The sequence below is a fragment of the Capricornis sumatraensis genome, chromosome X, assembly GCF_032405125.1.
Source record: "Capricornis sumatraensis isolate serow.1 chromosome X, serow.2, whole genome shotgun sequence".
In the NCBI taxonomy this organism is placed as follows: domain Eukaryota; kingdom Metazoa; phylum Chordata; class Mammalia; order Artiodactyla; family Bovidae; genus Capricornis; species Capricornis sumatraensis.
Window position 1 is genome coordinate 37,920,622 of NC_091092.1, and position 14,913 is coordinate 37,935,534.

Consider the following 14,913-nt stretch of genomic DNA (forward strand, 5'->3'; position numbering starts at 1 on the left):
CATGAAGGTTTGAGGGTGGGAGCTGTGAGAATACAAAAGATGAAATTTCAGAGGAAGTTCTGCCCGGAGACTGAACCAAATGGAATCATGAATCTCAAACAGAAACAAACCACATTAATTTGCTAAACCCTTAACCAGATCTAGTATTAATGTTCTTTTGCTTCATGGCTCTGTAAAAATAACATAGTAGCTGCTGAACACACTCAAACTGAAACCAAACATATATTCTCTACAATTATTGAATATTTTTCAACGAACTACTAACCAATCCCCATGTTGTGGTCTGCGTCCTTAAAGCATCACTACTTTTAAGAACACAATTCAGGGGTTTGAATCATTTTGCCAGAGGCTGGCTCTTAGAAGGGAAAAAAAAGAGCTACGTGTTCAGGTGGGAGAGTACTGCTAGAGTACTTATACTGTGCTGGAATACTACTTTCGTGCATTCACTTGCAGAGAGGTTAAGAAAGTTGCTCATGGTCAGACAGCAAATAAGTGACAGAGCCAGGGTTCAAGTGCAGTCTGACTCCAGAGTCTGCTCACTGTACTGCCCATCTATATATCTATAGGTGTTACCAGCCTGCCCTTGGTGTATTAGGATGTAAGCACTTCACTACTTTCGAAGACAACTTGGGAGAAGTCAGAAGCTGATTCTTAAACCTCCCCTGCATCCCTACAACCCTACACTCACCATTACACACAGGGCTCCCCTGTAAAGGGGAGCATCCTTGTACAGCGGTGCCTTTTTGAGCAGTAAGTCATCTGTCTATCTTCCTTGTCCCATCCCCAGGCCTGAGTACTGTGCCCACTAATAGGAGGCGCTCAGTGTATGCTTCCAGGTGGTGTCCAGCTATGTTCCCCCAAATCCTGAAATCCAGTTCAAATTCTGATGAACTGAAACACTGTTAAAATTCCACTGTGGAAGCTTACTATTTAACACACTGGGTCTCAAAGATCAATGAACTCAGTTAACACAAATCCCAGAGCCTCACCCCCAGTGGTGAGGCCTCAGAGTCTGCATGTTTAACCATCTTTCTCAAAGATGCATGCACACACACAGAGATGCACAGAGACACCCACGAATGACACACTGACACACACAGGCTGGCACACAGACATACAAACACAGATGATTTTGACACAGGGTGTCCCATAACCACACTAGTTTCAATTCTTTAGAGATACACTGGTTTTCCAGAATTCTAAGATAATTCATCTGTAAAGTTTAAAAGCCTTGTGTGAATAATCTCTCCCTGATTCATTTTGGAGGTTAACCTTTAATTTTGTTTTGGTCATTTTTGGTGTTCTTATAGCAGGAGAGTCACATGTAACAACCATCCTGATGCCAGGGTGTTTGATTGTAAGTTTAAGAATCACAGTGTTTGAGATTTGTTATTGATTCCAGTGGCCAAGTTGTAAACTAATTTGCAATGTCCAGAAAGACAGGAACTTTTGTTTAATTAATTTAACAGGTAACACCTTTCCTCAGTGTGTGCAAATGTGTGGAGAGATTTCTCTTCCTCTTTTTGTAAAAGCCTCCAATCCCATCGGATTAGGACCCCACCCTTAGATCTTAGGGGCTTCCCAGGTGGCACTAGTAGTAAAGAACCCGCCTGCCAATGCAGGAGATGCAAGAGACTCAGATTCGATCCCTGGGTCAGGAAAATCCCCTGGAGAAGGGAATGGCAACCCACTCCAGTATTCTTTGCCTGGAGAATTCCATGAACAGAGGAACCTGGTGGGCTACAGTTCATGGGGTTGCAAAGGGTCAGACACAACTGAGCACTTAACAGTATCCTGTACCTTAGACCTTATGATCTAACCTTAATTTATTATCTCCTAAAAAGCCCTTCTCCAAATACAGTCACTTTGGGAGTTAGGGTTTCAATATATGAGTTTCAGAGGGGGACACAATTCAGTTCATAGAAAGTAGTGGGCTAGAGAATGATGGGGCTGGATGGGGGATTATCTTTGGACAGAGTGGTCAGGGAAGGTCTCTCTGAGGAGGCGCTATTCAGATTTTGTGCAGGAACTCAGCTTTAGTACTTTATTGGGACGTTGTTTGTTGGCATTTCGTTTTGTTTTGAGAAAGGAAATACTGAAATCATTGAAGCCTGAATTCAGATCCCAGCTCTACTGCTTACAATTTGAGGAAGTTCCTAACCTCTCTGTGCTTCAGTTTCTTCATCTGTAAAATGGGAATGGGGGCTAATACTTATGTCATAAATATTGTAAGGATTCACAGTGCTGTCTAATAGAACTTTCTGTGATGACAGAAATGCTCTGTCCAGTATAGTAACCAGCCACTAGCATGACCCTTAAAAGTGTGGCTGTTGAGCATTTAAACTGTGCCTGGTGAGACGGAAGAACTGAATTTTCAACTTAATCTTAATAGACACCTGTTGACTAGGAGCTGCCATAGTAGCACAGATGTGATGAATCCATGTCTGTAAAATGCTTAGCTCCGCGCCTGCACACAGCAGGTATTAATAATTGTCATTTAGGATTAACATTAGCGATGGTAATGAGTATTTCTCTGGCAGATAGGAGGGGTTTGGGGGAGGGGGATAAACAGAAGTGACACTTTGATTCATTATACTATCTTGATCCCCAAGTGCATTCTTGGCTTCCGTGTCTGTTACGATAGTGCCCCACGTGAGCCCCTGTCTTTTCACTGGGCTGTGTGGTAGCCAAAGCCCTGGGGGACAGCCTGCTCCCTGGCGACTCACTGGGTGCCCTTCTCCCCTTCCAGCCGGGTAGAAATCACCGGTGGCTACTACGAGTACATCGACGTCAGCAGCTGCCAGGATATCATCCACCTCTACCACCTGCTCTGGTCTGCCACCATCCTCAACATCGTTGGCCTCTTCCTGGGCATCATCACTGCCGCTGTCCTGGGGGGCTTTAAGGACATGGTAAGAAAGGAAATGACTTCGAATTTCCACAGAGGCCCCTCTTCCTGTAAAGGGTGGGGCAATGCTCAGCGGGTGGGGCTATGGGGACCCACGTTTTGAAGGGAGGAACAGAAACCATTGCTTCAAGAATGTAGCTGCCTTAGAGGGGGCGGGGAGGGCGGGATTTTCTGGCAGTCCAGTGATTAGGACTCTGAACTTTCACTGTCCAGGACGCCAGTTCAATCCCCGGTCCGGGAAGTGAGGTTCCACAAGCCACATGGCATGTGGCACAGCCAAAGGAAAAAAAATGTAGCTGCCTTCAAACATCTGAAGTCAAAGGAGCCAGGTCTTGTCCTCAGCCTGCAAACATGTCTTGTTAACATGAGACATTGCCTGTGTTTTTGATGCACATTCTGGGGACAGGTGGGGTTCATGCTGGTTATGTAAACATAGCCTGTCATTACCCCCACTCAACCCACACACACTTTCAGTAGAAAATCTTTTAGGGTAGTTTTTCCTGTTACAGACTTTGGGAGAGCTGGAAGGAAAGACGTTTTTAGCTACAGGTAAGAAGTACGGCTGTCTTTCCCTCCCCAGGAATTTCCTCCTGCAGTTTCTCCAGAAAGAGTGAAAGTGAAAGCCCAGCCTCAGGCTGAGCTGCTTGTCCATATTCATGTGGCTGTGAATGTGCACCCAGGAAGTCCTCCATAGTCCTGGGGGCCTTCCCTCTTTAGCTTTTAAAGCATTTCAAAGCTTTTTGTTTGTTTATTTAATAAACCTTGATCTCTAATTATCTCTCTTTTGGAGATAATAGCTTTAGAGCTCTGGTTCTCAACCTGGCCTCCTATTAGAATACAATCACCTGCTGCTGCTGCTGCTGCTGCTGCTGCTGCTGCTGTGTCGCTTCAGTCGAGTCCGACTGTGCGACCCCATAGGCGGCAGCAAAACCTGCCGGCCTGGGCCACTTCTCCAGAATGCCAATTTAATGGGTCTAAATTGAAGCTCAGGCAGCAGTACTTTTAAAAAAGCCCTCCTGGTGATTCCAGTCTGTGGCTATACTGCGTGCGTGCTCTGTCACTCAGCTGTGTCTGACTTTTTGCGACTCCATGGACTGTAGCCCGCCAGGTTCCTCTCCAGGCAAGAATACTGGAGTGGGTTGCCATCCCCTCTTCCAGAGGATCTTCCCAACCCATGGGATCGAAGCCACGTCTCCTGCGCATCTCTTGCATTGCCTATGGAGTCTTTACTGCTGAGTCACCAGGGAAGCCCCAAGGTTGAGTAGGGTTGCTTTAAAGGAATGTCCCACCCATGTCTAGGAAATTATTTTGTCTCTTAAAAAGGCTTCCTTTGACCCCAGGAATGACACAGATAACCCCTAGGCCCTTGGCTGTTTCTGTCCCATTTGCGGGGTGGCTGAGGAACAGGAGGCTTAAAGTCAGTTTGTAGTTTGGGCCTGGATTGTCAAAAGGAATTGTCAAAATGGAAACTTAAAGGTGGAAAAGGACCATGGAAGAGAAAAAACTGTAGTTTGTGGCAACAAGTTCCCAGCAGAACCGGGCTGACTGGTAGTATTGAGTGTTCCTGCTGTTGACCCTATGGCCAGAGAAAGTCTTCCCTGCTCCTATCCAGCCTGTCTGTCTGTCTTTTTCCCCTCCCTCTCTCATACATGAGGCTTCCCAGGTGGTTCAGTGGTAAAGAATCCACCTGCCAAGGCAGAAGATGCAAGAAACGCAGATTCGATCCCTGGGCCGGAAAGATCCCTTGGAGGAGGGCACGGCAACCCACTCCGATATTCTTGCCTGGAGAATGCCATGGACAGAGGAGCCTGGAGGGCTACAGGTCATGAGGTCGTGAAGAGCAGTTGTGACTGAGCACACACGCATACACGCATTTATTATTTCCACACCCCTTCTCCTAGTCAGGAGAGCTCAAGCCCTAAGCTTGGTGGAGGCATGGGGCTAGGGTGGGAGCAGCTTGGAGGGAGAAGGCTGTCCTCTCAGTTCGAGGCTGACGGAGCTTTGGCATGAGAGAGTCTTCAGAAAAGCTGTTTCTGGGTTGGAGCTTCTTTGGAGAAAAGAATGCACGTTACCCTTTTCTTTAAAACTTGTATTGGAGTATAGTTGCTTTGGAGTATAGTTGCTTTACGAGGTTATGTTACTTTCTACTGTGCAGCAGAGTGAATCAGCTATACATATACATATATCCCCTCTTTTTTTGGATTTCCTTCCCATTTAGGTCACCATGGAGCACCAAGTAGAGTTTTCCCCAGGGGACAGATGAAGAGAAGCTTCTGGTTGGGGTTGGCGAGTTGAGATGGGACATCCGATGGGTGTTAAGGGTTCTCTGAATTTTCTCTGAGCTCTGAGACGTGGACAGCCAAGCACCCTGAGGCACAGAGTGACTGGCGGCCACCTGCTAGGCTCTGTGGGGCTCCTGCAAGGACCCCTGTCACAACTCAGTTGACCATCGATGTATAGATTTATTTCTGAACTCTTTTTTAAAAAATCGTTGAGGTATAGTTGACTTTACTATAGCATATTAGTTTCAGGTGTACCATGTGGACTGTTCATTTCACTGTGACCCTTGATCTCTAGGGGAGTAAGGGGTTTGTTGACAGTCTGTCCTGAGAGGTGGCAGTAATGGCCTCTTTGCTCTCTATAAAGGGCTTTTGCCCAATTCCTTTCTCTGCTCCTCCCCCACTACTACTGCCTCATGAAGTATAACTCCCACCATTAACGGTTTAGGAAAGAGGCCCACAGGAAGTCAAGTGACCTGCCAGGGCTAAATAGCAGAGCTGGGAGTGGAGCCCAGGTGTGTCAAATGCCAGAGCCTTTGCTCCCACCGCTCCCTCACACCTGCCCCTGAGGAGCATTCGGCCAGCCCTTTCTGGTTCCATAGGTGTTTTAACAGACATCACCTCCTTTGTTTAGTTTCTTTAATTTTAAAAATTAAAAGCCAGTTGTTTCCAACTGTTGGGAGCTTCTCTGAGAAATGAGGAGGAGAGTGAGGGAAGACCTGAGCCTCATCCAGTGCCAGGCCTGGGAACCCAGTCGAGGGCCAGTGGGGAAAACAGAAGATGAAGGCAAAGAGCAGAGGCAGGAGATTTGATTCATGACAAGAGAGGGCAAGTATGAGCTATGTATTACGACAGGGCACCAAAGAGGAACCATTGTTTTGATCGCTTTAGGAAAATGAGACATGGTGTAGAAAATCCTGGAACATCTACCAGAAAATCTTTGGCCTATGTCCAGACATGCTTGATGCCTCGTGGTGTTGTGTCTCCACCCTGAGTAGAATGCCTTGGGGGCCTCAGGGAGGCCCAGAGGTGCTGGCTGATGAAAGGCATTCCTGAGGAGTGAGGCCAGGAGCCAAAGGCTGTGAGCTGGCAGCCTTCAATGGGATCAACTCGGAGCACTGTTTCCAGAGTTGTGGGAGCCTGAAAGGAAAAAGGACGTCTTCATTCCCTTGGCTTCGTGCCAAGGATCTTAAAGAAATGTTGGATGACCACAGTGTTTGTGGCTCAAAAATATGAGAACTTGAGATGAATCATAGGAAGTAATACTGTCTTGCCATTTGTTGCTATTTAGTGTCTCTGGTGTAAAGTAGGGAGAAATCAAAGTGGTCTTCTTTGCAAAGTCCACAATCATTGTCTTTGAAAGGACTCAGTTCTATCCTGGTGAGATGGATTTGACCATTTCCTGTGCCTGGAGGAGGAAATGGCTACCCACTCCAGTATTCTTGTCTGGAGAATCCCATGGACAGAGGAGCCTGGCGGGCTACAGTCCATGGGGTCGCAAAGAGTCAGACACAACTGAAGCAGCTTAGCACAGCACAGCACATTTCCTGTGCTTGCGAATCACCGTTTGTTTCACTGGAGCTCAGACTGCTACTCATCAGAAGTGGGGATCTCATAACTTAAGCCCCAGAATTATTGGTACAGAAACACACATTCCTATATACACACACGAATAGAAACAGAGCCCAGATTTATTGTAAAATCAGAATTATGAATTTAAACCTGTACCCAGACCATGCTCTGGGGCAATCCGTTTTGCTCCTTCCCTGCCCCACTCCCAACTTCACCCCCCTTGACACTTTCAGCCTCTGTTGTTACCTTGTCCATTTTCTCTACATCCTCCGCACCTCTCATCTGTGGCTCTCCTGTGCTTATTTCATCTTTCCCCTGTGTTTCTTTCTCTATAATATTCAACTTCCTTTCAAAGAGGATCCTGGACCCCCAGCCTTGCTACACACCAAGCACCTTTTCTAGATAGTTTATATTCCCCAATTGCTTCTCTGTGGTTGCGTGTGTGTGCTCAGTCATGTCCCACTCTTTGTGACCCTACGGACTGTAGCCTGCCAGGCTCCTCTGTCCATGGGATTCTCCAGGCAAGAACACTGGAGTGGGTTGTCATTTCCTCCTCTAGGGGATCTTCCCGACCCAGGGATTGAACCTGCGTCCCTTGTACCTCCTGCACCGGCAGGTGGGTTCTTTACCACTGAGCCACCTGGGAAGCCTTCTCTTTGCATAGAAGAGCTAGTTTCGTTTTGCAAGAGTTGGAGGGTGTGGTTTTAACTGGCACAAGGCCAAGGGAACATGATTTCTGGGACTTCCTCAGAAGTGACATTTCTTCTTGGAATCCTGGTGGAGAGGTAAGGGCATTGCTGAACACTCTGCTTCTGTAATGCAAGCCAGCCCTTGGAATGGTCAAGACCTCAGCCCTCTCCCACACAAGAGAGAGGCTGAGAAACATTTCTGTGGTTGTCTGTGAGCAGCATCATAATGACTGAGGTTTGTAGCTCTTCAAACCTCCTAGAGATGTAAACAGTAACCCACTCCAAGGAAGAGAGCAACAGACTGTGTTGAAACTTGCTCTACAGGAGTTTCCTCTGCCAACACCCCAACATGGTTGCCTGTGCCATTGCCAAAGCCTGCCCACACATTTTCATCACTTGAGAGGAAGCTTCTTCTCACCGTTAACGCAGAGTAGATACAACTAGAAACAAGACACATGGACTTTGTGGACAGCTCTACATTATACGCACGAACAGAGGGGGTGTCAATGACGTGGACCATGGAAAGGACATTTCTCCCACACCTTAAGCCATGTGGCACTCATTAGGCACAGTCCTGCTTGGGAACTCATGAGCAGTGCTGACTTCCTCTAGCAGTGTTTTGGCCTTACTGAAATCCAGACTCTCATCCTAGACAAGATTGGCTTTAACCCTTGAAGGGCTACACACACCACCATGTTATAAAAAGGGTATTAAATTCTTTCTGCATTGTTTTATTTTCCCAAAAATGTGTGTGTGTGTGGTGGTGGTGGGGGGGAGGTATCAATATACTCTACTTGGTCTTTCTTGGTTTCTGTGCTAAGGTTTTGCCTCCAGCCCACAGGGCTGAGGCAAAGTGAATACCTTCATGTGTGCCTGCGAGCTCCTTAGCGAGGTTGGAGTCTGCAAGAATCCTTACAGTTTTTCCAAACTCTTCATGATAATCATATTTTTGTCACAGAGAGAGCAGTAGTCTTGTTGGTTTGACATTTTGTATTGGGGGGGGGGGTCTCAACTTTGTTTTCTTTGTGTTTTTGAAAGTCAAAGATTTCGACTATTGGTTTGAATTTTTCAAAATAGTCAGTGTGGGGAAATGACACAAGTGATACATAGTAGTTGTGAAAACTTTGGCTGTATAATTGAGAATAAAGAGTCCCCATTTACTTCCTAATACCACTGCCCTCCCCAGAGACAGCCATAGCTAACAGTTTGTTGTGAATCTTTCCAGATTAATTTCATTGACAAGTGTATATTCATATATAATTGTTTGGGTCTTTACATAAACTGGGATTATGCTATAGTAATAGAACATGGTGACTTTTTAAAAGATTTTATTTTTAGAGCAATTTTAGATTCACAACAAAACTGAGATGAAGGTAGAGAGATTTCTCATAAACTTTCTTCCCCAACACACAGCCTTCCCTATTATCAGCCTCCCCCGTTATCAACATCCCCCACAGAGTGGTACATTTGTTGGCAAGGATGAATCTATACTGACGCATCATAATTACCCAAAGTCCATAGTTTACCTTAGGGCCCACTCTTGATGTTGTAATTCTATGGGACATAGAATATTGGACAAATGAATTCTATTGGACAGGTGTATAATGACATATATCCATCATTCTGCAAACAGTATTTTCGCTCTCCTAAGTAGCCTCTGCGTTCTGCCTGTTCATCCTTCACAATCCCAGCTCCTGACAACCAGTGATCTTTTATTGTCTCCATAGTTTTGTCAGTGGCTTGCTTTCTTAAACATTGTTTTTAAATTTAATCTTTGACTGCGTGCAGGCTTTCTCTAGTTGCGGTGACCAGGGGCTACTCTTCGTTGTGGTGTGTGGGTTTCTCATTGCTATGGCTTCTCTTGTTGCAGAGGCTGGGTTCTAGGCCCTCAGGCTCAGCAGTTGTGGCACCTGGGCTTAGTTATCTCGTGGCATGTGGGATCCTCTCGGACCAGGGGTTGAGCCTGCATCCCCTGCTTTGGCAGGTGGATTTTTAACCACTGAAGCACCATGGAAGCCCTATTTCTGTTTTTTATATTTACAAATATATCCTGGACAACTTCCCTGTCACGAACTATAGGTGCACATCATCGTTTATCAACAGCTCCATAGTATTCTGTAGTATGGATGTCCCGTGGTTTATTTAACCATTCCCCTAGTGATGAACATTTATATTGTTTTTGATTTTACAGAACCCAACTCTCCCAGCGCTGAACTGTTCTGTTGAAAATGCCCATCCAACTGTTTCTTACTATGCTCGTCCTCAAGTGGCATCCTACAACACCTACTACCATAGCCCTCCTCACCTGCCACCTTATTCTGCTTATGACTTTCAGGTACGTTTTGAGACAAAAAAGAACTCTCTGTTACCCTTGCTCTCGCTCATCCTCTCTTATTCTCTCCCTAATTATGGATCCTTCCTAATATACACCAGGTAGCCAGGCTCTCCATCCCGTGGCCTGTGGCTACCCATGAAGCTTAAGGACTGCGTAAGCTGCATCACTGCATAAGGCAGTGATGGTGGAGGCTGGGAAAGACACAAGAGGAGAAGCAACAGAGTGATAGATGAAAGGGGGAGAGGAGATAGGATTTAGATGTCCCAAGTGGTGTTGACCTCCCCTGAGGTACTCATGAGTACGTCTCCACAGACCCCTGTCCAATGGTGGCTTTTTCCATTTCTCTGCCACAGGAAGAGGCTTGTCTAGTCCTGTTCCATAGCATAAGGACATGCTGAGTCACACAAGGGTTTGAATCAAATCTGTAATGAGAAAGCAGTCCCTTGTTTTTTTCTAGACTTCCTAACTGGGACTGTACAGAGAAAATCTTTTTTATAACACCCTTCTCCCTTCCTTTTTAATTTTTTTGCCTTGTTATCATGTGGGTCAGAAATAGTGTTACCAAATTTGCACTTTCCCACTTTCCTTTTAAGCTAAGATGAAGCACAGAAAAACAGAACCCCAAAGGTACTTCATTAAAGGGAATTCATTGTATGTGGGCAGAGCGCTGAACTAGACACTTCAGGAAAACAAACGAAATGGTCTTTTAGGCATTTACAGTGATTATAAACCCCGGACCCATAGAAGAGTGGGATTCCACTCAAATCTGGTTAATTCAAAATTTGGGGACCAGGGAAATGCCTTTGAAAGGAGGCAAACCCATAATGAATTTCGTTCTATTGACTAAGAGTCCTGAATTTTCCAAGGGGACATAAAAGCATGACTGTTTGGGGGTGCTTCCAATTCACCAGCCAGTTTAGAAAAACAGAGCCCTTGGAAAACCTAATTTCTGCCTCAGATTAACAAAATCATTGAAACTGAAAACCCTCCCCATTTAGTTGAGTAAAGTGTACTTTGGTTTGATTTAGACACTGTATGGGCAGGTCTAGGACTCTATACTGCAATATGAATACGTCTCTATAGTGTGAACATGGACTGTTCACTGTCATAAAATATAGCACCAGCACAAAGAGGCATCCATTAAAGCCTGGGGAAAGTGTTAGAACTTGTTTTAAAGCCTACTGTATTCACAGGTAGACAACTCAGGGAACTTGTTCCCCGAATAGATAATATAGACTGGAAAACACAACTAGGCTCTGAAAGGGCATAGATAATTGCAATAGTGACAGGGGCAAAAAGGAATCCTTTAAGAGAATTCAGGGACATTGAACCTAGCATGAGAGGGTCACTGTTCTTTGAGGCATCCATAACCAAAAGTCATCCTGGGATAGAGGGGCCACGCATGGCTCCCAAGAGGCTGCTTCCATTTTTTTTTATATGGAAGCAAATTATATTGATTAGATTGGTTTTTGGACCTTTCAATTTATAACAAACCTCTGGAGTAGGAACAGTAACCCCCTTAGTAATGGCTGCTGCAAACTCTTAAGATAGGAAGTCCCTGTTTATGTAATGGAGCTATCTTTCTGTCCATCATTACTCATTCAAAACCATCCCCCCCCGCCAAAAAAAAATAAAAATAAAAAATAAAAAACCATCCCAGGCATGAAAACAAGGTTGCCCAATGTCAATGGTGGCCCACACTGTCAGTTTCAGTTCAGTCAGTGTTTACTCTGTGTTCCCATGTGCTTGGAGCTGTGGATGTAGCGACTGAGTGAGACCTAGGCCCTGCATTAAGAGATCAGTCTGAGGACCTGAGTGGGGATGCTCAGGGGCAGCAGCGAGGACAAGGATGTACATCCAGGTCTGTCTGAGGCCAGAGGCTGGCTTGGGGGATTCTTTGGAGAAGCTGTAAATCTGAGCACACTATCAATTTTTTCCCCAGTTAGTTTCAGAATATTTCATGTTTTACTGCTTTATATTATGGACTTTATAATCATTATTCAGAAAGGTTCTCTTGACTCTCCTTTACCATGTGATTACATGGCTCCCCACTCCAAGGACTGCTGGGCCACTTCTTATACCTCTTCTGGTTCTTGCCAGAGGTTCAAGCTGTCTTTTATATTTCCTTTTTGGAGACTTTCTAAAGTTGTGGGTTTTAAGGGATATGATTGATTTATTTGGCTTCGCTGGTTCCCCAGTGCAGCGCACAGGCTCTTCTTTGAGGTGCGTGGGCTTTCTGTAGTTACTGTGGGGACGTCTCTAGGTATGTTGCATGGGCTTAACTGCCCTGTGGCATGTTGGCATGTGGGAATTTAGTTCCCTGACCAGGGATTGAACCTGTGTCCCTTGCATTGGAAGGCGGTTTCTCAACCACTGGACTACCAGGGAGATCCCTAAGGGATATGTTTTTAAGTGGTATTTGTTTCCCTCTAGAACTTATAAGCATTTCATTTTAGTATTTGAATGGAGCTTTCTTTTGTTCACCAAGTTCCAGTCCCTTATCATTTCATACAAGGAAATACCAGTCTTTACCCAAGAAAGCCAGGAGGATTAGGGCCATCTGGTGTGTTCCCAGATAAATGGAAAGCAGTCAGCAAAATGCATACCAGCTCTGACAATAAAAGCAGCAGAAGCACAGACCTAACACCAACAACAAAAAGCCAGAGCTCCCTTATTCTCTTAGATTGTATTGGGGGCCCAAATAATAGCAGGAAAATGGACCTTTCTGGGCTTTGTTCTGAATGATTTCCCCAATTTGATCATTTCCAAATAGAACTATTTATGTCACTTTGAAGACTTCTCTCTCCCTTTTTACCCCTGAGGCTGATGAGATTTATAGGGTGTTCTTTTAACCCCGCTAAGTCACACCCTTGTTGGGTAGCTGTCCAGTCAGGAAGCTTGGGAAGCATTTCTTGTGGTCAGATGGGATCGAGGACGTGGGTCTGGTCAGGTGGCCCTGAGGATGTTGTGAGGGCTGAGCTTGGAGAAACAGGATTCTTGCAGACTTTGGACTTGAAGCCAAGGCTGTCAGTGCCTCCTTGCTCACCTTCCTGCACTCACTTCTCTTGTACCTTGCACTCACTTCCAGGTAGCCAGGCAGTCCATATCCTGTAGGGTATGAAACATCAGTTTCTACTTCTGCTGGGAAATTCAACCCTGTGTAGCTTTGGGGTCCACTTCCCTGGGGGCTCAGTGGTAAAGAATCCACCTGCCCAATGCAGGAGATGTGGGTTCAATCCCTGGGTGAGAAGATTCCCTGGAGAAGGGAATGGCAACCCACTCCAGTATTCTTGCCTGGGAAATCCCATGGACAGAGGAGCCTGGAGTGTTACAGTCCATGGGGTTGAAAAAGAGTCAGACCTGACTTAGCGGCTAAACAACAACAGCAAGCTTTGGGGTAAATCCCTTAACGATTCCAGTCTGACCTACTGGGCCAGAACCCCGACTTCACTCTAACCATGTCCCTGTCCTCTCCATTTGGTGAACTGCTAAGTTTAGCTTAAAACAAAAGCCTTTGCAAAATGCCACTGCCTCTGTGGATAGTCTTTATTAAATCACAGAAGGGTACACTGGGTTTCGAGGTAGCCACTGAAAAGGATCCATTATAAATTGGGCCTACTGAATGAGAGAGTGGAGGTCGTCTTGGGGGCGATGGTATAGGAGCAGGTGACTGACAACCTTAGAAGGCTGCCACTGCCATTCAGCCTTCTATTTCTCCTCTCCTGCCAAGCTTCTCCTTGCCTCTCCTCCTCTCTCTTGTTTCTGATCCCTCCCTTTGCTCGCACTCTTCTCTCTGTCTCTCCTGAGTTTGCTTTCTGGGCCGGAAACAGAGGGGGAACACAAAGAACCAAGAGACCCTGGATTTTACCCTTGGAACACAGCATCTTTTGCTAGTATTACCTTCATCACCCGGCCAGTTCCAGGGCTCTTTAGGGAGTCACTGCCTCCCAGCACTTCTGAAGAAAGAAGCACAGGTGGTAGAAATGCACATGGGTCTTGTAGAGTGTGGGTCCGCCTGGGGCAGGGAGGGGCAGATTGAAGTGGGAGAGGGAGGGGCAGATTGGGGCTGGAGAGGAGTGTCTGTGAGGGTGCTCCCACCTCCTCTGTCCCTGCGATAAGCCACCCCAGCCTCTCAGAAGCAGCTCAGGAAGCTCGGAGCCCAGCAGTAGGCTATTTAGATGCTTTTCATGCTTTTCATGCTTTGTGGTGCGAAAGGATTCAAAGCTCTGTTCTTCTGAGTGGCCGTCCTGTCCCGTTAGTCAAGTCTTAGGCAGGAACTAAATGCACTGGGCCTGCTCCCCAGCTGCAACAAAGCCGAAGCTTTCCCAAGGTGCCTGCCTGTTGCTAGGAAACTGCATGGTGGTGCCCACCCCCTCCCACCCCGCCATCCCAAGGGCGGGGGGTGGACTATGGCCAGTCAGCTCCCTCGCTCTGCCATTTATCCCTGACTCCAGCATCATCAGAGGGCAGTGAGAAGCATCCCACCCCCATCCCCCTAAATACCTTCTTATATGGGAAACTTCCCTGGTAGCTTAGTTGGTAAAGAATCTGTCTGCAATGCAGGAGACCCCGGTTTGATTCCTGGATCAGGAAGGTCCCATGGAGAAGGGATAGGCTACCCACTCCAGTGTTCTTGGGCTTCCCTTGTGGCTCAGCTGGTAAAGAATCTGGCCTCAGTGCGGGAGACCTGGGTTCAATCCCTGGGTTGGAAAGATCCTCTGGAGAAGGGAAAGGCTACCCACTCCATTATTGTGGCCTGGAGAATTCCATTGGACTATAGGGTCGCAAAGAGTCGGACACGACTGAGCTTCACGGGAAACAGAGGTGAAAACCCAAGGTGGCTATACCACCCTCCTTAGGATCAAAGTCTACAACTGCCCCCAGCAGCCTGTTACTGCCTCTCAGGACAGAATGGCCTTTAGCTCCACCTTCGAAACTTGCTTTCCCTTCTGTGTCTGGGGGGCAGAGAACTGGCTTCCTGACTCTATCCTGGAGTGAGATTTAGAAAGGCAGAGTGTCACATCCCTGGACACAGAGATCTTGTCCCTGGTGGGATTTTGCTCTCCTCTCTGGTTTAAGAGGACCGCAAAAGCAACAGAGGAGGAGGGAGAGAGAGGAGGGATCATGAGA

General features: G+C 46.5%; 1 protein-coding gene across 3 annotated transcripts in view; it reads left to right on the plus strand.

Annotated features, from left to right (window-relative positions):
- The window catches only part of TMEM255A (transmembrane protein 255A), a 46,015-nt gene that overhangs the window by 29,148 nt on the left and 1,954 nt on the right, over positions 1-14,913 (plus strand). For 2 of the 3 annotated variants that reach the window (XM_068962846.1, XM_068962847.1), the window contains 2 exons: positions 2,750-2,912; positions 9,640-9,783. In XM_068962846.1, coding sequence (XP_068818947.1) covers positions 2,750-2,912; positions 9,640-9,783 — 307 coding nt within the window. The remainder of the gene's footprint in view (positions 1-2,749; positions 2,913-9,639; positions 9,784-14,913) is intronic. The other variant, XM_068962848.1, reaches the window with a different exon arrangement.